We start from the raw sequence: 21,699 nt of genomic DNA on the forward strand, positions 1-21,699 counted from the left end.
CCGATGTTGTTCAATCTGTATATTGAGCAAGCAGTAAAGGAAACAAAAGAAAAATTCGGAGTAGGTATTAAAATTCATGGAGAAGAAATAAAAACTTTGCGGTTCGCCGATGACATTGTAATTATGTCAGAGACAGCAAAGGACTTGGAAGAGCATTTGAATGGAATGGACAGTGTCTTGAAAGGAGGATATAAGATGAACATCAACAAAAGCAAAACGAGGATAATGGAATGTAGTCAAATTAAATCAGGTGATGCTGTGGGAATTAGATTATGAAATGAGACGCTTATAGTAGTAAAAGAGTTTTGCTATTTGCGGAGGAAAATAACTGATGATGGTTGAAGTAGAGAGGATATAAAATGTAAACTGGCAATGGCAAGGAAACCGTTTCTGAAGAAGAGAAATTTGTTAACATCTTGTAATGATTTAAGTGTCAGGAAGTCGTTTCTGAAAGTATTTGTATGGAGTGTAGCCTTGTATGGAAGTGAAACATGGACAATAAATAGTTTAGACAAGAAGAGAATAGAAGCTTTTGAAATGTGGTGCTACAGAATAATGCTGAAGATTAGATGGGTAGATCACTTAACTAATGAGGAGGTATTGAATAGAATTGGAGAGAAGAGAAATTTGTGGCACAACTTGACTAGAAGAAGGGACCAGTTTGGTAGGACATGTTCTGAGGCATCAAGGGGTCACAAATTGAGCATTGGAGGGCAGTGTGGAGGGCAAAATTCACAGAGGGTGATCAAGAGATGAATACACTAAACAGATTCAGAAGGATGTAGGTTGCAATAGGTACTGGGAGATGAAGAAGCTTGCACGGAATAGTGTAGCATGGAGAGCTGCATCAAACAAGTCTCTGGACCGAAGACCGCAACAAAAACAACATGCAGAAAATAAGCTGTCTTAAACTATATCTAATAAAATACTTTATCTGGATGAATTTTACTGTGAAATAGCATTTATTATGAAAATTTCCATTCTGGAGCAGAATTCACATCTTTTTCACATTTATTGCAAATGTGAGGTTGTCAGGTTCATAGTAGTCAGTGACCTTTAGACATAAAGCAAGGATTATTTTTCTCCCAATCTCTGTCTTCTTCTACAGCTTTTACCCAGTACAGTTGCCCGTAGTACCATGGAATTTATTCCATGATGTCTTAAACACACATTGTGTCACCGTATTCCCTCTTCTTGCCAGTGTTTCCATATTTTCCTCTCTTCACTGACTCTGTGGAGAAGCTCCTCATTCCTTTTCTAGTCAGTTCACCTAGTTTTCAGTATCATTCTGTAGTACCAATCTGAAGTGCTTCAGTTGTCTTCTTTTCCAGTTTTCCCACAGTTGAGGAATTGGTGCACAGACATATTCAAGAGAATCTTCAGAACGTGCATTTACATTTGGTGATTAATCCTCCTGTCAGCAGCTTCAAAAATGATGATCTACTTTGTAAATAGGTCCATATTCTTATGTTAGACAGTTTTCAGGTTTTCAAGTAAACCAAGCAATAATACCAAAAACACAGTAGCTTATTAATGTAATGTGGAAAGCAGCATTTCGTGTCAGAGTATTTGCTTTTCTGCCAAATGTGTTATTTTATATATTGCTGCACTAAGCACAAATAACTTACAGCATATTAATGATAGTTAATTGTAATACTGCTTGCAAAGGTACTCTTCTCTGTTAATGTTTACCTCACTTGTTCCACATCTGTGAAGATTCTTTTTCATGATGGGATTGAATAGCAACTTTGTGTGCACAGTAAATGATTTTATTTAAATTAAAATTAAAATCATTGATGTTGTTGTTGTTTTTGTTGTTGTCTTCAGTCATGAGACTGGTTTGATGCAGCTCTCCATGCTACTCTATCCTGTGCAAGCTTCATCATCTCCCAGTACTTACTGCAACCTACATCCTTCTGAATCTGCTTAGTGTATTCATCTCTTGGTCTTCCTCTACTATTTTTACCCTCCACGCTGCCCTCCAATGCTAAATTTGTGATCGCTTGATGCCTCAGAACATGTCCTACCAAACCGGTTCCTTCTTCTTGTCAAGTTGTGCCACTCCTCTTCTCCCCAATTCTATTCAATACCTCCTCATTAGTTATGTGATGTACCCATCGAATCTTCAGCATTCTTCTGTAGCACCACATTTCGAAAGCTTCTATTCTCTTCTTGTCCAAACTATTTATCGTCCATGTTTCACTTCCATACATGGCTACACTCCATACAAATACTTTCAGAAACGACTTCCTGACTCTTAAATCTATACTCGATGTTAACAAATTTCTCTTCTTCAGAAACGCTTTCCTTGCCATTGCCAGTCTACATTTTATATCCTCTCTACTTCGACCATCATCAGTTATTTTGTTCCCCAAATAGCAAAAATCCTTTACTACTTTAAGTGTCTCATTTCCTAATCTAATTCCCTCAGCATCACCCGACTTAATTCGACTACATTCCATTATCCTCATTTTGCTTTTGTTGATGTTCATCTTATATCCTCCCTTCAAGACACTGTCCATTCCGTTCAACTGCTCTTCCAAGTCCTATGCTGTGTCTGACAGAATTACAATGTCATCGGCGAACCTCAACGTTTTTATTTCTTCTCCATGGACTTTATTACCTACTCCGAATTTTTCTTTGCTGCTTGTTCAATATACAGATTGAATAACATCAGGGAGAGGCTACAACCCTGTCTCACTCCCTTCCCAACCGCTGCTTCCCTTTCCTGCCCCTCGACTCTTATAACTGCCATCTGGTTTCTGTACAAATTGTAAATAGTCTTTCGCTCCCTGTATTTTACCCCTGCCACCTTTAGAATTTGAAAGAGAGTATTCCAGTCAACATTGTCAGAAGCTTTCTCTAAGTCTACAAATGCTAGAAAAGTAGGTTTGCCTTTCCTTAATCTATTTTCTAAGATAAGTCGTAGGGTCAGTATTGCCTCACGTGTTCCAATATTTCTACAGAATCCAAACTGATCTTCGCCGAGGTCGGCTTCTACCAGTTTTTTCATCGGTCTGTAAAGAATTTGTGTTAGTATTTTGCAGCTGTGACTTATTATACTGATAGTTTGGTAATTTTCACTTCTGTTAACACCTGCTTTCTTTGGGATTGGAAATATTATATTCTTCTTGAAGTCTGAGGGTATTTCACCTGTCTCATACATCTTGCTCACCAGATGGTAGAGTTTTGTCAGGACTGGCTCTCCCAAGGCCGTCAGTAGTTCCAATGGAATGTTGCCTACTCCAGGGGCCTTGTTCGGACTCAGGTCTTTCAGTGCTCTGTCAAACTCTTCACGCAGTATCATATCTCCCATTTCATCTTCATCTACATCCTCTTCCATTTCCAATAATATTGTTCTCAAGTACATCGCTCTTGTATAGACCCTCTATATACTCCTTCCACCTTTCTGCTTTCCCTTCTTTGCTTAGAACTGGGTTTCCATCTGAGCTCTTGATATTCATACAAGTGGCTCTCTTTTCTCCAAAGGTCTCTTTAATTTTCCTGTAGGCAGTATCAATCTTACCCCTAGTGAGATCAGCCTCTACATCCTTACATTTGTCCTCTAGCCATCCCTGCTTAGCCATTTTGCACTTTCTGTCGATCTCATTTTTGAGACATTTGTATTCCTTTTTACCTGCTTCATTTACTGCATTTTTATATTTTCTCTCTTCATCAATTAAATTCAATATTTCTTCTGTTACCCAAGGATTTCTACTAGCCCTCGTCTTTTTTACTTACTTGATCCTCTGCTGCCTTCAATACTTCATCCCTCAGAGCTACCCATTCTTCTTCTACTGTACTTCTTTCCCCTATTGCTGTCAATTATTCCCTTATGCTCTCCCTGAAACTCTGTACAACCTCTGGTTTAGTCAGTTTATCGAGGTCCCATCTCCTTAAATTCCCACCTTTTTGCAGTTTCTTCAGTTTTAATCTACAGTTCATAACCAATGGATTGTGGTCAGAGTCCACATCTGCCCCTGAAAATGTCTTACAATTTAAAATCTGGTTCCTAAATCTCTGTCTTACCATTATATAATCTATCTGATACCTTCTAGTATCTCCTGGATTCTTCCATGTATACAACCTTCTTTTATGATTCTTGAACAAAGTGTTAGCTATGATTAAGTTATGCTCTGTGCAAAATTCTACCAGGTGGCTTCCTCTTTCATTTCTCTCCCCCAATCCATATTCACCCACTATGTTTCCTTCTCTCCCTTTTCCTACTCTCGAATTCCATTCACCCATGACTATTAAATTTTCGTCTCCCTTCACTAACTGAATAATTTCTTTTATCTCATCATACATTTCATCAATTTCTTCATCACCTCCAGAGCTAGTTGGCATATAAAGTTGTACTACTGTAGTAGGCGTGGGCTTCGTGTCTATCTTGGCCACAATAATGTGTTCACTATGCTGTTGGTAGTAGCTTACCCGCACTCCTATTTTTTTTTATTCATTCTTAAACCTACTCCTGCATTACCCCTATTTGATTTTGTATTTATAACCCTGTATTCACCTGACCAAAAGTCTTGTTCCTCCTGTCACCGAAACTAATTCCCACTCTATCTAACTTCAACCTATCCATTCCCTTTTTAAATTTTCTAACCTACCTGCCCTATTAAGGGATCTGACATTCCACACTCCGATCTGTAGAACGCCAGTTTTCTTTCTGCTGATCATCGATGTAATGAATTAATTTATGAAAGAAAGTGTGCATGTATACTTAATATTTTTTGTTTCCTTACCAGAGATACATTTTTTGTGTGGGGTGCAAAGTGTGTGAAACATAAATAATTACTAAAACAGCTGGTATCTTTCATCAGTTTCAGTGAGGAATGAGTATACAGTTTTTTACCTTCACTGATTCCACTGTGCCCATAGATTCTTCTTCATTACTTTGCAGTGTTTATACACAAATTGTGATTGTCTATCAATAAAAGAAGCGCGAGGAGAGATTAAGATACACTTTTAAAGTATTAAAATCCATAAACATAAATAAAATTATTCCCATAACTATAAGGAAGTATTGTAGAATAGAATATGTTAAAAATTACTTTGTGCTGCCGCTTGGTGAGTAGATTTGTATTTATCCATATTGTATTAGATGTAAGTGAGGTGGAACAAACTGAAGAAGTATGCATAGATACATAAGAGGCCACAAAGATCAATAGTGCACCCCCAAAAATTGAGCCTTACTTGTGAAAGTGTGCAAATAGAACGTGGGTGTTTGTAGACAGAAGCAGGTCACACAATGTGCTTAGTACATTTGAGTTCTTAACAGTGTGATGAGGGGCACAGCTGAACTAGCATGTGTGAGCTCAATGACCTTACAACACCAAACTACAATACGTAGCAGGTGAATGCTCAGTGACTTTATAACATCAAACTGCAATACATGCAGAGCCAACATAGCCTACTGTGTGTCCTGGAAATAAACACTTGTGCTAGTTAAGAAGAAACAATAGATACATCTTTCATCACTACAAGCTAGTTAGGTGGAAAGTGATCATTGAGCTGTGCTTACACTAACAAGCAGAAGTAATCACATTTCATGACACATAGATATTGTTTGCCATAAAATGTGCCATCGAAGATAACATCTGTTGAAATAGGCTACTGCTACCATTGAATTTCCCACAGCTACACCTGAGCATGATGGACTGTGGATGTGTGACTCCACCCGAAAATGAAGTACCAAATGAAGACACACTAACCTACCACACTGTCTTGAACAATATGTCCTTCATGGTCAAAATCTTGGAAATCTGAAGGCGAAAAAGATTCCTTCAGTGAAGTGTCATCAATGCAGCAGAAACCAATCCCCAGGGCCTGTTAACAATCTAAGCTAAAGGCACGGATAGAGAAATTGCAGGTAGAGGATGCCAGACTACACCACAAAATAGCTGCTTGTGATTGCTCAGAGTTAAATTCAGGATTGAAACTGTAGAATCAGTAAATGCAAAGTTCAGAAAGTATCAACAACAAACAACATTATCATGTAACGTCATTGCTGCAACAGACTCGGTGAACAAAAACATATTCTCAGTTGCAGCCAAGATCTAACAGTGAAAGACTACACACTTTGCAACTTCATCTTTAAAATATACAAGTAAATAATACACTAAACACATGAGAGAAACACTCACTAAAAGAATCAAATCCAGATAAATGTCATCTTGGGATCAGATAAGGTATAAGAGCTGCAAGTGTTGTCGAAACAGAAACAAGTAACCAGAAAATCTGCAAGAAGTTTATGGATAAAGCCTCAGAAATACTGGGTACCAAATGTGAAGCTCATAAGAAGAAAAGATACCTCTTAGCAGTATATGAGGTACCTACCAGCATCAAAGATGAATTTCTGTAAGAGATATTTGGGGTGAACTTCAGTGGAAAAATTATTGAGCCTTAAGCCACATCTGACGTCAGTACATGATCAGAAACTAAACTGATTACCAATGTTTTGTTTCACTATATAAGAGAAGTGACCCCATAAGTGCAAAATGTGCTATTCGCAAAGAGTTGTATGCATATAAGATTCCAAGCCCTCAGATCCAGAATTTATCTAGCAGTTTCTAAATGCTACTGTTGCTGCGATCTAGAGCACACTTAAGCATTCTGCCCCAAACGTAAACCATTGTGCGCAATACCTGGACCAAAAACACATGAATGTAAAGCCTGCAATTAAAAAATAAATAAATACAGGGCTACTGCAAATGATTGAAGCGATTTCATAAATTCACTGTAGCTCCATTCATTGACATATGGTCACGACACACTACAGATACGTAGAAAAACTCATAAAGTTTTGTTCGGCTGAAGCCGCACTTCAGGTTTCTGCCGCCAAAGCGCTCGAGAGCGCAGTGAGACAAAATGGCGACAGGAGCCGAGACAGCGTATGTCGTGCTTGAAATGCACTCACATCAGTCAGTCATAACAGTGCAACGACACTTTAGGACGAAGTTCAACAAAGATCCACCAACTGCTAACTCCATTCGGCGATGGTATGCGCAGTTTAAAGCTTCTGGGTGCCTCTGTAAGGGGAAATCAACGGGTCGGCCTGCAGTGAGCGAAGAAACGGTTGAACGCGTGAGGGCAAGTTTCACGCGTAGCCCGCAGAAGTCGATGAATAAAGCAAGCAGGAAGCTAAACGTACCACAGCCGACGGTTTGGAAAATCTTATGGAAAAGGCTAAAGCAGAAGCCTTACTGTTTACATTTGCTACAAGCCCTGACACCCGATGACAAAGTCAAACGCTATGAATTTTCGGCGCGGTTGCAACAGCTCACGGAAGAGGTTGCATTCAGTGCGAAACTTGTTTTCAGTAATGAAGCAACATATTTTCTTAATGGTGAAGTGAACAGACACAATGTGCGAATCTGGGCGGTAGAGAATCCTCACGCATTCGTGCAGCAAATTCGCAATTCACCAAAAGTCAACGTGTTTTGTGCAATCTCATGGTTTAAAGTTTACAGCCTCTTTTTCTTCTGCGAAAAAAACATTACAGGACACGTGTATCTGGACATGCTGGAAAATCGGCTCATGCTACAACTGGAGACCGACAGCGCCGACTTCATCTTTCAACAGGATGGTGCTCCACCGCACTTCCATCATGATGTTCGGCATTTCTTAAACGGGAGATTGGAAAACCGATGGATCGGTCGTGGTGGAGATCATGATCAGCAATTCATGTCATGGCCTCCACGCTCTCCTGACTTAACCCCATGCGATTTCTTTCTGTGGGGTTATGTGAAAGATTCAGTGTTTAAACCTCCTCTACCAAGAAACGTGCCAGAACTGCGAGCTCGCATCAACGATGCTTTCAAACTCATTGATGGGGACATGCTGCGCCGAGTGTGGGAGGAACTTGATTATCGGCTTGATGTCTGTCGAATCACTAAAGGGGCACATATCGAACATTTGTGAATGCCTAAAATAACTTTTTAAGTTTTTGTATGTGTGTGCAAAGCATTGTGAAAATATCTCAAATAATAAAGTTATTGCAGAGCTGCGAAATCGCTGCAATCATTTGTAATAACCCTGTAGATACTATGCTGTGTAACCAAAACAGCAGAAAGTGTGACAAATGCATAAGTTCAGGCAAATATTGGACTGAGTGATAACATTCAGTGGCTATCATTAACTTCGAAAATTTTCTTGTGACAGCAATCACATAAGCATTGCAAAGTGGAGGTGTCACTTCTTATCAGCCAGTGGCCATAATCAGACTGTGTAAACGCATGTGCTGCAAGTGATGACGTATGGTTTCCATTTTTATTTACAATATAGGAGACTTACACTGATCAGTTGGAACATTATGACCACCTACTTAACAGCAGCTGTTATGTCCACCTTTGGCATGGATAACAGTGGCGATGTGTCATAGCATGGAAGCAATGAGGCCTTGGTAGATTGCTGGAGGTGTTGGTACCACATCTGCACACACAAGTCACCCAAGTCCCGTAAATTCCGGGGAGGTGAGGCCAATGAGCTCTTAATGCCACATTCAATCACATCCCAGATATGTTCGATCGGGTGCAGATCTGACAGGTTGGGGGGGGCGATCACATCGATTGGAACTCACTGCTGTGTTCCTCAGACCACTCCATCACGCTCCTGGCCTTGTGATGTGGCGCATTAACTTGTTGAAAAATGCCACTGCCCCCTGAAAATATGATCGTCATGAAGGGGTGTATGTAGTCTGCAACCAGTGTACAATACTTGTTGGCCATCGTGCTACCTTGCACGAGCTCTACCGAACCCATGGATACCCATGTGAATTTTCCCAGAGTGTAATGGAGCCACCGCCAGATTGTCTCCATCCCGCAGCACGAGTGTCAAGGGGATGTTCTCCTGGAAGACAGATTTGCTCTCTCCCGTCAACATATGAAGAATGTATCTGGATTCATGAGATCATGAAACTCTCCGCCACTGCACCAATGTCCAGTGCCGATGGTCACATGCCAATTTCAGTTCTAGTTGTCAATGTCGTGGTGTTAACATGGACACATGCATGGGTCATCAGCTGCAGAGGCATCAGAAAGTGAACAATGTAGAAAACTAATAGGGAGAGAAGGAAAGAAGAGTTATTGTGAAGAAATGCTGAGGCTGAAGAAATTAATCTAAATTAAGTCCAAATGGGTAGCGAAAACCAAGGATGTGTTGTAGTGCCAGTTCCCACATACAGAGCTGTGAGAAACTGGCGTCTGGGGCAAGAATCCAGGTAGCACATATGGTGAAATGGGCACTGAGGTCATGACTGTTATGTTATAGAGCATGCTCTGCAACAAGAAATTGTGTGTTGCCAGTATACACATACCCTTTGCCTATGGCCATTGATTCTCACTGATAACTTCTTGGTAGTCATGGCAATGTAAAAGGCTGAACATTGTTTACGTAACAACTGGTAAACAACATGTTGTTTCACTGTTTGCTCTCCCTTTCATAGTATACATTTTGCTTGTTACTGGGCTGATATAGGTGTGGTAGGAGGATGCACAGGCCAAGCCTTACAGCAGGGAGAACAATTTTCGTTGTTGTTTATTTTAGAAGTACAATGTTTTTTGTTCTGTCAGTCAAATCGTAGGCAGTAAGATAATAAGTGAGCACCAGGATAAGCTAAAGACCTCACAAACTGGGTGAGTAAAACTCTGATGAAATAGAAATGGACTCCTACCTAAGATTAACATAGTTATAAGATATGAAGATGCAATGGCAGCATTAGGTACAGTTAACAATAAGTGGATAGCAATGATTAACAGAAAGTGGACAATAATCAATATATGACAGCTGTGCTGTAGCCATGTGGTTGCAATTTATGTTAACTGGCAAGCAGAAAAATGTGCTGGTGAGAAATTGTTATAGCCTTTTTTTTTTTTTAAAAAAAAAAAAAAAAAAAAAAAAAAAGTTACTACAGTGCTTAAGAAACTGGACTAGCATTCAGGAGAATCAGGGCTGAATCCTCGTCCTGCAATCCAGAGTTACTTTGTCCAGTGTTTCCCTAAACTGATGACACAAATGGCTTGGTGTTTCCTGTGAATTGAACGCAGTCCTTTTTCTTACACTGCCTTGATAATTAATGTTGTTCTATATCTTTAATGATGTAGTCATAAATCAGACATTAAACCGTAGTCTTCATTACTTTTATTAACACTTTGGAGACAAGCCACATAGAAGAATATCGGGCCTTGGAAACTGGCCATTTATTCTGTTATTTAAAGCTTTACTGGCACATATGTAATTGGTGTATATTTAACAGTAATACATACTAAAAAAGGACCAAGCTTCAAGATTTATTTTTCATATTATTTTAGTTCTTTGATAAGATTACAAATTTTAAAATAATGATAACAGAAAGTATTATTGTCCTCCCAAGAAAAATTAGTGAGGTGAGTTATCGAGCAATTTCTTCCTCTTGAGCTTCGAAAATTTCTTACTTTCTCAACAAACACGGCATATTTGTAGAATTACAGCAAACTTTGAAACCTAATGATCATGTGCACTTTTTGGATTACATCAGTGCAATCATACTGGCTCAGATGTTTGGAACAACAGCTGTTATGTTTGCTAATGTTTTGTACGTAGCCTTGTTATGTTGTGAATTTCCATGTGTTTGGCTGAAAAGAATCTTTAGCTCTTTCACTGAGAACTTATATTGTATAATGATTTATGAATAATTCATGCATTTCAGGAAGTGATGAAGTATCGCCATCGCGAAGAACTGGACAGAGGAGCCGATTTAGCATTAGCTGTGTTTCATCTTGACATTGAACAGTGTACTCAGGCTCTGCTGCTGCAGGTCTTGCCCAAATACCTAAACAATCAGCTACTGTAAGTATGTCAGACATTTTTTCATAGGGATTTGCCATAGTTAAAAATGTAGAGTGTTTTAGCAATATCTTTTGCTAACTGAATGATCCTTAGCAGTTATTTTAAAAAATGAAAAAAAATAAAAAAATAAAAACCCTTTGAAAAAATGTAGAAAACTATTTTGGTTCAAGAAGTGACCAAAAATGCAGTAACCATTACATCCATCATTATGGCAATGCGGTATGAATTAACTGCTCACAAAATTGATGTATATGTATGTTTAAGTTATGTCTGGTTACAAATAAAAGTAAGATTTCTCAGCATGCAGGCCACCAACTTCATTTTGTACTTGCAGGTAGTCAGTGAAGCTTCTTTTGCTTCAGCTACTGAAATGAGAGAACACTCTACATTCCCTGCTGTTTATCAGCAGTGTTTTTGACTGTTATAGTAACCCAATTCACTCTGATCCACTCATTTTTGTATTGCTCAAAAATTTCTTCAATTTTGAGTTGTCATGTCTTTGCTATCCTGCTTTTATAGTAAATAATATTGATGTCAGGCTATTTGGTGTTTACCTCATAGCTGATTCTCTTCTCCTACTTTGCTGTTAGTCCATTACTGCAGATCATTTTCTGGAACTTAAATAAACTCGCAGTCATCTCATTTGATAAATAAGCCTTTGTATTTTCTTAAAATTAACATACAGTACAACTCACGTGGCAATACCATACTGCTCGCAGTTCATACTGCAATTGTAAAAAACTTACATTATTGTACTACTATACTATTTATTTATCAAATCCCCCCCACCACTCGCACACACACACACACACACACACACACACACACACACAGCCCAACAAAAAATAGCTGTGCTCTAACATCAGAGAGAATGTCTCGTAGATCTTGGCCCTCAACTCTGTAGATCTGTGGTCAGGCTACACACCGCATTATGCCGTATGCTTCTCAATTTCAAGGAGAAAACCACATGCATTTAGTTCATGAGAATGACCTCATCATTCCAAATGCTCACTGATTCAACCACAATTCCTATATGTAGAATGAGTTTTTACTAAGTATAATATAACTATTTGCCAATAGATAGACGGTCTGTGTGTAATGATTGCATGATCAAAGTCAGTTCCATTAAAGCACCTCACATTTCTTACAATTAATTAACACCTTGTGTAAATGAGTGGGAAGAAGAACATGTAGTCAACAGGAAATAATAAAAGGAAATTCAGATGAACGTTGACAGGGTGTGATCAAGTAGTGCTGTGAGATAATGACAGGTCAACAGTAAACTAACTTGAGATTGTGTGAGAATGAGTGGTTCTATTCCATTAGCTTCAGTTAATCATTACTTGTTTCACTCTTATTCACATGTGAGGCTGTTAACTCACATAACTTGTACCGAAGTTGAATGCTTACTTCATACATTTTGTTTTGAAAATCTCCTATTGCTTATGCAGGAGTGATGAGCTAGTTGAGCCTCAGTCTTCAGCATTGGCAAAACTCTGTGCATACTGTGTGTATGCTGCGTTGGAAGCACAGAACAGTGCCATGCAGGGAACTGGTGGACACAATTCAAGGAAACGCAGTCGCACTCGGCGCGAGGCAGAAGGAGAGGTATGACAATCAGTTTGAAAATCAATATATTATCTTTAGGCATAATTGTTTACATGTTTACATAGAAAGGAAACCAGTTGCCATGTTTCTGTTTATGTCCTCCAGAAAGGTTTGTTAAAATGAGGTTCACTGAAGTATTGCAAACTGCAAAACATGAATACTGTTATGTGTAAGTTTCTCAGTCATGTTATAGTATTAGAGGAAAATAGACTGTAGGTTGGATGGGAATGAGCAAGATGCTGTACACAAATCGAAAGAAGGCAGAAAAAAGTCTCACTCGTGTGTCATGCCAACTTCTTTTATTTTCTTCAAAGTATTTTTGTCAAGTTTGCTATGAATCATTTCTAAACTGTTGTGGAATCAAATTCCCTGTCACAGTCTTCTTCAACATAACCAACAATAGCTTAATGCAGCACTTCCTGGAACATCATTTGGTTTCAAAGAACGCCACATGCAGTACCATGTGCACTATGTTATGCTTAAAATTTTTACTGTGCATTATCTTTTTCCAGGAAGATTACTTAAAGGCTTTTTGTGGCTGGTTATTTTCTTGATAGCCAACAGTAATCTCATTTCTGATTATTTTCTACATCAGACTTTCCACATTCAATATCAGTTTAACATAATTGGTATATGAATTAAGATATCTTTTCTAAATATTTTAATTCTTTATTTCCTAACTTGCTAATCAATTTATTGGATAAAATTCAAATTTAATCATAAGAGAATAGATTGTCAAAACATCCAAAATCCATAATTGTTTTTATAATACAAAAAGGTTTATTTTGAAGATAATCATGAATCATGCTTACCTTTTAAGTATTGAAGTAAACTACTTACAACAATTATAAATATTGAGTGGATAACCCTCAATTCTTGGCATACAATCAGTTATTTATGTCACACATAAAATGTTCAGTGAATTTAAAAGTAAAATCTGTCTACCAGTTTGACAGAAAATCGTAAGAAGTTTTCGTTTTTCTTTAAGTCAAATGGATCAAAGCAGTCTATTCAGTCACTGAGTGACTATATAGAACCTGAAACATCGGATGCTCGGAAAAAGACTGAAATACTAAATTCTGTTTTCTTATTTGCTTCACTAAGGAAGATCTACAATGGTTACTTTTTTTGATCAATCCAGAAACATCAAAATATAAAATATTACATGTAGTTTGCATCATGGAGAGGTGTACTGTCAAAATTCTGGGAGTGTATGTTCCTAGACAAGTCACCCAGTATATTGCCTTCTCCTTCATACATCTCATGAAAAGATGTTAAAGTAAAATTAGAAAGATTCGTGCTCACCCGCCACCACACCAACAGTCATTCTTTCAGCACACCATTTTTGAATGGAATAAGAGTGGAGTGACATAATAAGAGTGTAGGAAGTAACCTCCACCACACACCAAAAGCTGGTTTAAGTATAGATACAGATGTTATGGTGGACAGAGGTGGGAAGATATTAGGGAAGGAAGATTTTATTTCAGGGCTTGATTAATTCATAACCTCGGTGGAGAATGACGCATTAAGTATTCAAGGCGTGGGGGGGCACTGTGTGACAAGAAAAGTTGCTTTTGAGGTTTTTGCAAGTGCATGCCATACTAAACAGCTGTACTACTGCTGTTATGCTTTAGCAAATGTAGGAAAATCCAGGATGCAATAATGACTTAATATGAAAATGATCGTTACTACTCACTGTATGCAGAGATGACGTGTCGTGGATAGGCACAACAAAAAAGATTTGGCCAAGAAGTCCTTCATTTGAATTACACACACACACGACACACACACACACACACACACACACACACACACACACACACACAGATGCATGACTCACATACACGTGACCACAGCCACTGCTGCGCTGAGGACTGACTACAAGCTGCAGTGCTTGATGGGCAGAAGCAGTCTGGGTGGTGTTGCTAAGGAGGAGACTGGGGGAGGGATGGGAGGGATAGCAGGGTAATGGTGGGGGACAGTAAAATGCTGCTTGTGAGGGCATACAGGGACAAGGTGAGGAGAGGATAGGGCAGCTAGATGCAGTCAGGAGGAGGTTAGTTGGAGAATGGGGAAAGGTTGGGCAGCCATGGAAAAGGAGAGAGGTAAAATGTCCATTAGTGTGCTGATGGAACAGAGGGATGTGTAGTGTTAGAATGGGAACAGGGAAGGGGAGAGGTGGGTAAAGGACGACGACTAATGAAGGTTGATGCCAGGAGCATTATGGGGATGTAGGAGAGTTCCCGCCTGCACAATTCAGAAAAGTTGATATTGGTGGTAAGGATGTAAGTGGCACAGGCTGTGAAGTGGTCATTGAAATGAAGAACATCATGTCGGACAGCGTGCTCAGCAACTGGGTGGTCCAGCTGTTTCTTGGCCAGTTTGTCGGTGGCCATTCATGCGGACAGACGGCTTGCTGGTTGTCGTGCTCACATAGAATGCAGCACAGTGATTGGTTTCACAGGTAGTGGGATAGATGATGCTTCTTATCAAACTGAAGTAGGTGGTGAAGAGACAGGTCTCTTCAAGCCATGAGGCAAGGGGTTGGGTGCAGGGGGAGGATATTGTGTAGCTTCAGTGGGTTGTGGAGTACCACAGGGGGGAGGGGGAGGGGACATTCCTTATTTCAGGGCATGGCGAATAGTAGTCGAAACCCTGGTGGAGAATGTGATTCAGTTGCTTCAGTCCTGGGTGGTACTGAGTCATGAGGAGGGACTTTGAGAGGTGGTGGGTAGCTAAAGAGATGAGGCATGGGAGATCTGTTTTTGTAGAAGGTTGGGAGGATAATCACGGTCTGTAGAAGCATTAGTGAGACCCTTGGTATACTTCAAGAGAGATTGCTTGTCACTACAGATGCGACGGCCACATGTGGCAAGGCTGTGTGGAAGGGACATCTTCGTAGGGAATAGGTGGCAGCTGTCGAAGTGAAGGTATTGTTTGTACTTGGTAGGTTTGATATGGATGAAGGTACTGATGTAGACATCTTTGAGGTGGAGATCAACATTGAGGATGACGGCTTGTTGGGTTGAGGAGCTCCAGGTGTAGCGATTGTGGAAGAAAGAATTTTAATTCTGGAGGAATTTCGATACAATGTCCTTACCTTCTACCCAGATCACAAAGATATCATCAATGAATCTGAACCAGGTGAGGGGTTTGAGATTCTGCGTGGTTAGAAAGAATTCTGCTATATGGCCTATGGATAGGTTTGCATAGGATGGTGCCATGCATGTGTCCATAGCCATACCCTGGGTTTGTTTCTAGGTGATGCCTTCAAAGAGAAGCGATAGTGGTTGAGGATATAGTTGGTTGTGACGACTAGGAAGGAGGTAATAAGTTTGGAATCTGTCAGGCATTAGGAAATGCAGTGTTCTGTAGCAGAAAGTCCAGGGGTATTATGGATGTTAGTGTAAAGGGAGGTGGCATCAATAGTGACGAGCAGAGAAACACGTGGTAAAGAAACAGGAACTATGGAGAGCCACAGAGCACCACACGGTAAAGGAACAGGAACTATGGAGAGTCAGTGGAAGAAATTGTTGCTATCTCTTATATAGGAGGGCAGATTGCGGGTAAGAGGCTGAAGGTGTTTGGTCGGTGAGAGCAGAGATTCTATCAGTAGGAGGACAGTAACTGGACACAATGGGGTGCCCTGGTTTGTTGGATTTATGGACTTAGGAAGCATGTAGAAGGTAGGAGTGTGGGGAGTGGTAGAGCTGAGGAGAGAGATGGACTCTGGGGAGAGGTTCTGGGATGTGCCTAAGGATTTGTGGAGAGATTGGAGATCCTGCTGGATTTCTAGAATGGGATCACTGCGGCAGGATTTTTAAGTGGATGAATCTCCAACACCTGATGGGGTCCCTCTGCCTTGTAATCCTTGCGGTTCAAAACAGCAGTTGAGGCTTTGACAGCAGGTAGCATTATAAAGCTGGGATCAGTTTTTAGATGGTGGATTGGGTTTCTTTCTGTGTATGTAAGGTTAGCTTCCATGCTTCCATATTGAGGGATTTGGGGAAAGATGGTGAGTCAAGATTTGAGGTTAAGAAATTATGTGAAGGTAACAGACGGTGATTGCATAGCAGGATAATTTTACAGATAGAGAGGATGTATTGCAAGGAGATTTGGGCCTGATTGACATGGTTTTACAGGACTGTGTTGGTGAGCATTAAGGACTGGTGAAATCTAAATAGATGGAGGTCATAGTAGAAGGACGGGTTGCAGGCAGAGATGGGTAATTTGATGGTAGGGCCATTAGGGGTTCCATGAGCCAAGCAACAACCAGGAACAGTATGTGGGACTGTGTTCTAGCTAGAGATAAGGAACTGTTCTGTATTCACGCAGATGGAAGGAGTAAGGATCCATGGTGGATGATAAAAACATGTAAATACATAAACAGCCTCTCCAGTCTCTCCTGAAATGCTGAGGCACATCCAAGACTTGACCTCGGAGTTCATCTTTCTCCTCATCCCTACCACTACCCACACTCCTACCTTCTGAAACCCATAAGCTCAACCATCCATTGTGTCCATTTACTATGCCCCCACTGAATCTCTGCGCTCATACACAAACAACCTCAGCCTATTATCTGCAACATACCCTCCTATATAAAAGATACCAACTATATCCTCCACCGACTCTCCACAGTTCCTGTCCTTTTACCATATGGTGCCCTGCCCGTCACTATTGATGCCACCTCCCTGTGCACTAACAATCCTAATGCCCATGGTCTTTCTGCTATTGAACACTGCCTTTCACAATGCCCGACAGATTCTAAACTACCTCCCTCCTTCCTGATCGCCATGACCAATAATATCCTTACACACAATTGCTTCTCCTTTGAAGGTATTACCTACGAACGAATATGAGGTATGGCTTTGGGCACCCACATGGCACCATCCTATGCCACCAATTCATGGGCCATCTAGTGGAATCCTTTCTAATCATCCAGAATCGCAAACCCCCAACTGAATCACATTCTCTGCCAGGGTTTCGACTGACTCTCGTTGTGTCATGAAAAGAGGAATGTCCTACCTACTATCCTTCCCACCATTCCCATAGTTGTATTCCGCCACCCAGTAAACCTGCACAATATCTGCATCCATCCTTTCACAACCCTTGCTCCCAACTCCTTGCCTCATGGCTCATATTCATGTAATAGATGTAGCTGCAAGGCCTGTGTCATACATCCTCCTACCACCATCTATTCCAGTTCGGTCACAATTATCACCTGTACCATCAAAGGTAGGGCTACCTGTGAAACCAATTATTTGATCTACAAGCTAAGCTGCAACCACTGTGCTGCTTTCTATGTGGGTGCGACAACCAACAAACTGTTTGTCTGCATAAATGGCCACCGACAAACTCTGACCTAGAAACAGCTGAACCACCCAGTTGCTGTGCATGCTGCCCAATGCAACATTCTTCATTTCAACGACTGCTTCGCAGCCTATGCCATCTGGATCCTTACCGCCAACTCCAGCTTTTCTGAATTACGCAAGTGGGAACTCTCCGTACAATTTATCGTACATTCCTGTAACCCTCCTAGCCTCAACCTTACTTTTCCTTTACCCACCTATCCCCTTCTCTGTTCCCACTCTAGCACTAGACAGTCCTCTATTCCATCAACAAACCCAGTCATTTCACTTCTCTCCTTTTCCATGTCCACCCACCCTCCTCCCTACCCTCCATCTAGCCTCCTGACTGCACCTGGCTGCCCTACCCTCTCCCCACCTCGTCCCTGTATGCTCCCACAAGCAACACTTCATTGTCGCCCACCCGTACCCTGCTATTCCTCCCCCTCCCTGCCCCAGCCTCCTCCTTACCTCTACCATCCAGACTGTTTCTCCCATCACGAGCTCCTGCTCACAGTCTGGCCTCGGCAGCCGGAAACTGTGGTCACGGAGTGTGAGTTGTGTATGCATGAGTGCGTATGTGTATGTTGTGTAATTCCAATAAAGACCTTTTTGGCTGAAAGCCTACTTGTTTGACAGTCTATTTGTTTGCCTACCTGCGACTCAGCATCTCGATGAAGGCCTTTTGGGCCGAAAGCTTATTTGTTTGACAGTCATTTGGTTTTGCCTATCTGTGACTCAGCATCTCCCTCTGCCATATGGTGAGTAGCAGCTATCCTTTTCATAATTTTTTGCAAAAAAGACCAAAATACGGCTCCCCCGTCCCATATTGTCACCCATTACCACTCAGTTTTTGAGTGTCTCAATACATTTCTCCATCAAGGCAATGATTCCCCGAAGTCAAACCTTTAAATGGCACCCTCTCTCCCTAATATCACACACACACACACACACACACACACACACACACACACACACACACACACACACACACCTCCTAGTCGAACCGTAAGACATTGCCAGACCACTATCCCTACCCCAAGGTTCCTTCAGTTGTCCCCACTGTGAAACCTCCCACATACAGACAGTATTTAGCACCTGCCCAACCACTGGTAAAGCCAAAAACACTGTTCAAACCACACTATATTTATCAACTAAGTTAAGTCCATTTCACGTATTTAAACAGTCTATGCTTATCAGTGGACACAGTTCCTAAACCTGGTCTACAGCATGACTTAAGTGAACCTGAGTCCTTGACACACCACATGAGGTATTGGGATCCTCCCAATCAACACTAGTTTCCCAGACACTGGGATGGAAATTTGCTCTCCAGTAATTCCCCCAGTCCCAATGCCCTTGTAGACTTACACTCCGTGACATATTACCCCCACCTGCTGCCCCCCCCCCCCCTCTTATTTTTCATTATACTTTAAATTTATTATAGTTTATGAATAGCTGCTATTTTTCAGCAAACAGACCTTGCCGTTGGTGGGGAGGCTTGCGTGCCTCAGCGATACAGATAGCCGTACCGTAGGTGCAACCACAACGGAGGGGTATCTGTTGAGAGGCCAGACAAACGTGTGGTTCCTGAAGAGGGGCAGCAGACTTTTCAGTAGTTGCAAGGGCAACAGTCTGGATGATTGACTGATCTGGTCTTGTAACAATAACCAAAACGGCCTTGCTGTGCTGGTACTGCGAATGGCTGAAAGCAAGGGGAAACTACAGCCGTAATTTTTCCCGAGGGCATGCAGCTTTACTGTATGATTACATGATGATGGCGTCCTCTTGGGTAAAATATTCCGGAGGTAAAATAGTCCCCCATTCGGATCTCCGGGCGGGGACTACTCAAGAGGATGTCGTTATCAGGAGAAAGAAAACTGGCGTTCTACGGATCGGAGCGTGGAATGTCAGATCCCTTAATCGGGCAGGTAGGTTAGAAAATTTAAAAAGGGAAATGGATAGGTTGAAGTTAGATATAGTGGGAATTAGTGAAGTTCGGTGGCAGGAGGAACAAGACTTCTGGTCAGGTGACTACAGGGTTATAAACACAAAATCAAATAGGGGTAATGCAGGAGTAGGTTTAATAATGAATAGGAAAATAGGAATGCGGGTAAGCTACTACAAACAGCATAGTGAACGCATTATTGTGCCCAAGATAGATACGAAGCCCACACCTACTACAGTAGTACAAGTTTATATGCCAACTAGCTCTGCAGATGACGAAGAAATTGAAGAAATGTATGATGAAATAAAAGAAATTATTCAGATTGTGAAGGGAGACGAAAATTTAATAGTCATGGGTGACTGGAATTCGAGTGTAGGAAAAGGGAGAGAAGGAAACATAGTAGGTGAATATGGATTGGGGGACAGAAATGAAAGAGGAAGCCGCCTGGTAGAATTTTGCACAGAGCACAACATAATCATAACTAACACTTGGTTTAAGAATCATGAAAGAAGGCTGTATACATGGAAGAACCCTGGAGATACTAAAAGGTATCAGATAGATTATATAATGGTAAGACAGAGATTTAGGAACCAGGTTTTAAATTGTAAGACATTTCCAGGGGCAGATGTGGACTCTGACCACAATCTATTGGTTATGACCTGTAGCTTAAAACTGAAGAAACTGCAAAAAGGTGGGAATTTAAGGAGATGGGACCTGGATAAACTAAAAGACCCAGAGGTTGTACAGAGATTCAGGGAGAGCATAAGGGAGCAATTGGCAGGAATAGGGGAAATAAATACAGTAGAAGAAGAATGGGTAGCTTTGAGTGATGAAGTAGTGAAGGCAGCAGAGGATCAAGTAGGTAAAAAGACGAGGGCTACTAGAAATCCTTGGGTAACAGAAGAAATATTGAATTTAATTGATGAAAGGAGAAAATATAAAAATGCAGTAAGTGAAACAGGCAAAAAGGAATACAAACGTCTCAAAAATGAGATCGACAGGAAGTGCAAAATGGCTAAGCAGGGATGGCTAGAGGACAAATGTAAGGATGTAGAGGCCTATCTCACTAGGGGTAAGATAGATACCGCCTACAGGAAAATTAAAGAGACCTTTGGAGATAAGAGAACGACTTGTATGAATATCAAGAGCTCAGATGGAAACCCAGTTCTAAGCAAAGAAGGGAAAGCAGAAAGGAGGAAGGAGTATATAGAGGGTCTATACAAGGGCGATGTACTTGAGGACAATATTATGGAAATAGAAGAGCATGTAGATGAAGATGAAATGGGAGATATGATACTGCGTGAAGAGTTTGACAGAGCACTGAAAAACCTGAGTCGAAACAAGGCCCCTGGAGTAGACAATATTCCATTGGAACTACTGACGGCCGTGGGAGAGCCAGTCCTGACAAAACTGTACCATCTGGTGAGCAAAATGTATGAAACAGGCGAAATACCCTCAGACTTCAAGAAGAATATAATAATTCCAATCCCAAAGAAAGCAGGTGTTGACAGATGTGAAAATTACCGAACTATCAGCTTAATAAGTCACAGCTGCAAAATACTAACACGAATTCTTTACAGACGAATGGAAAAACTAGTAGAAGCCAACCTCGGGGAAGATCAGTTTGGATTCCGTAGAAACACTGGAACACGTGAGGCAATACTGACCTTACGACTTATCTTAGAAGAAAGAATAAGGAAAGGCAAACCTACGTTTCTAGCATTTGTAGACTTAGAGAAAGCTTTTGACAATGTTGACTGGAATACTCTCTTTCAAATTCTAAAGGTGGCAGGGGTAAAATACAGGGAGCGAAAGGCTATTTACAATTTGTACAGAAACCAGATGGCAGTTATAAGAGTCGAGGGGCATGAAAGGGAAGCAGTGGTTGGGAAGGGAGTAAGACAGGGTTGTAGCCTCTCCCCGATGTTGTTCAATCTGTATATTGAGCAAGCAGTAAAGGAAACAAAAGAA

General features: G+C 40.9%; 1 protein-coding gene across 1 annotated transcript in view; it reads left to right on the forward strand.

Moving 5' to 3' along the window:
- LOC124794817 (mediator of RNA polymerase II transcription subunit 24) overlaps positions 1–21,699 on the forward strand; it is a 149,414-nt gene that overhangs the window by 122,213 nt on the left and 5,502 nt on the right. The window contains exons 16-17 of the mRNA XM_047258476.1: positions 10,691–10,830; positions 12,282–12,438. Of these exons, the coding sequence (XP_047114432.1) occupies positions 10,691–10,830; positions 12,282–12,438 (297 nt within the window). The remainder of the gene's footprint in view (positions 1–10,690; positions 10,831–12,281; positions 12,439–21,699) is intronic.

Source organism: Schistocerca piceifrons, chromosome 4 (genome assembly GCF_021461385.2).
Source record: "Schistocerca piceifrons isolate TAMUIC-IGC-003096 chromosome 4, iqSchPice1.1, whole genome shotgun sequence".
In the NCBI taxonomy this organism is placed as follows: Eukaryota; Metazoa; Arthropoda; class Insecta; order Orthoptera; family Acrididae; genus Schistocerca; species Schistocerca piceifrons.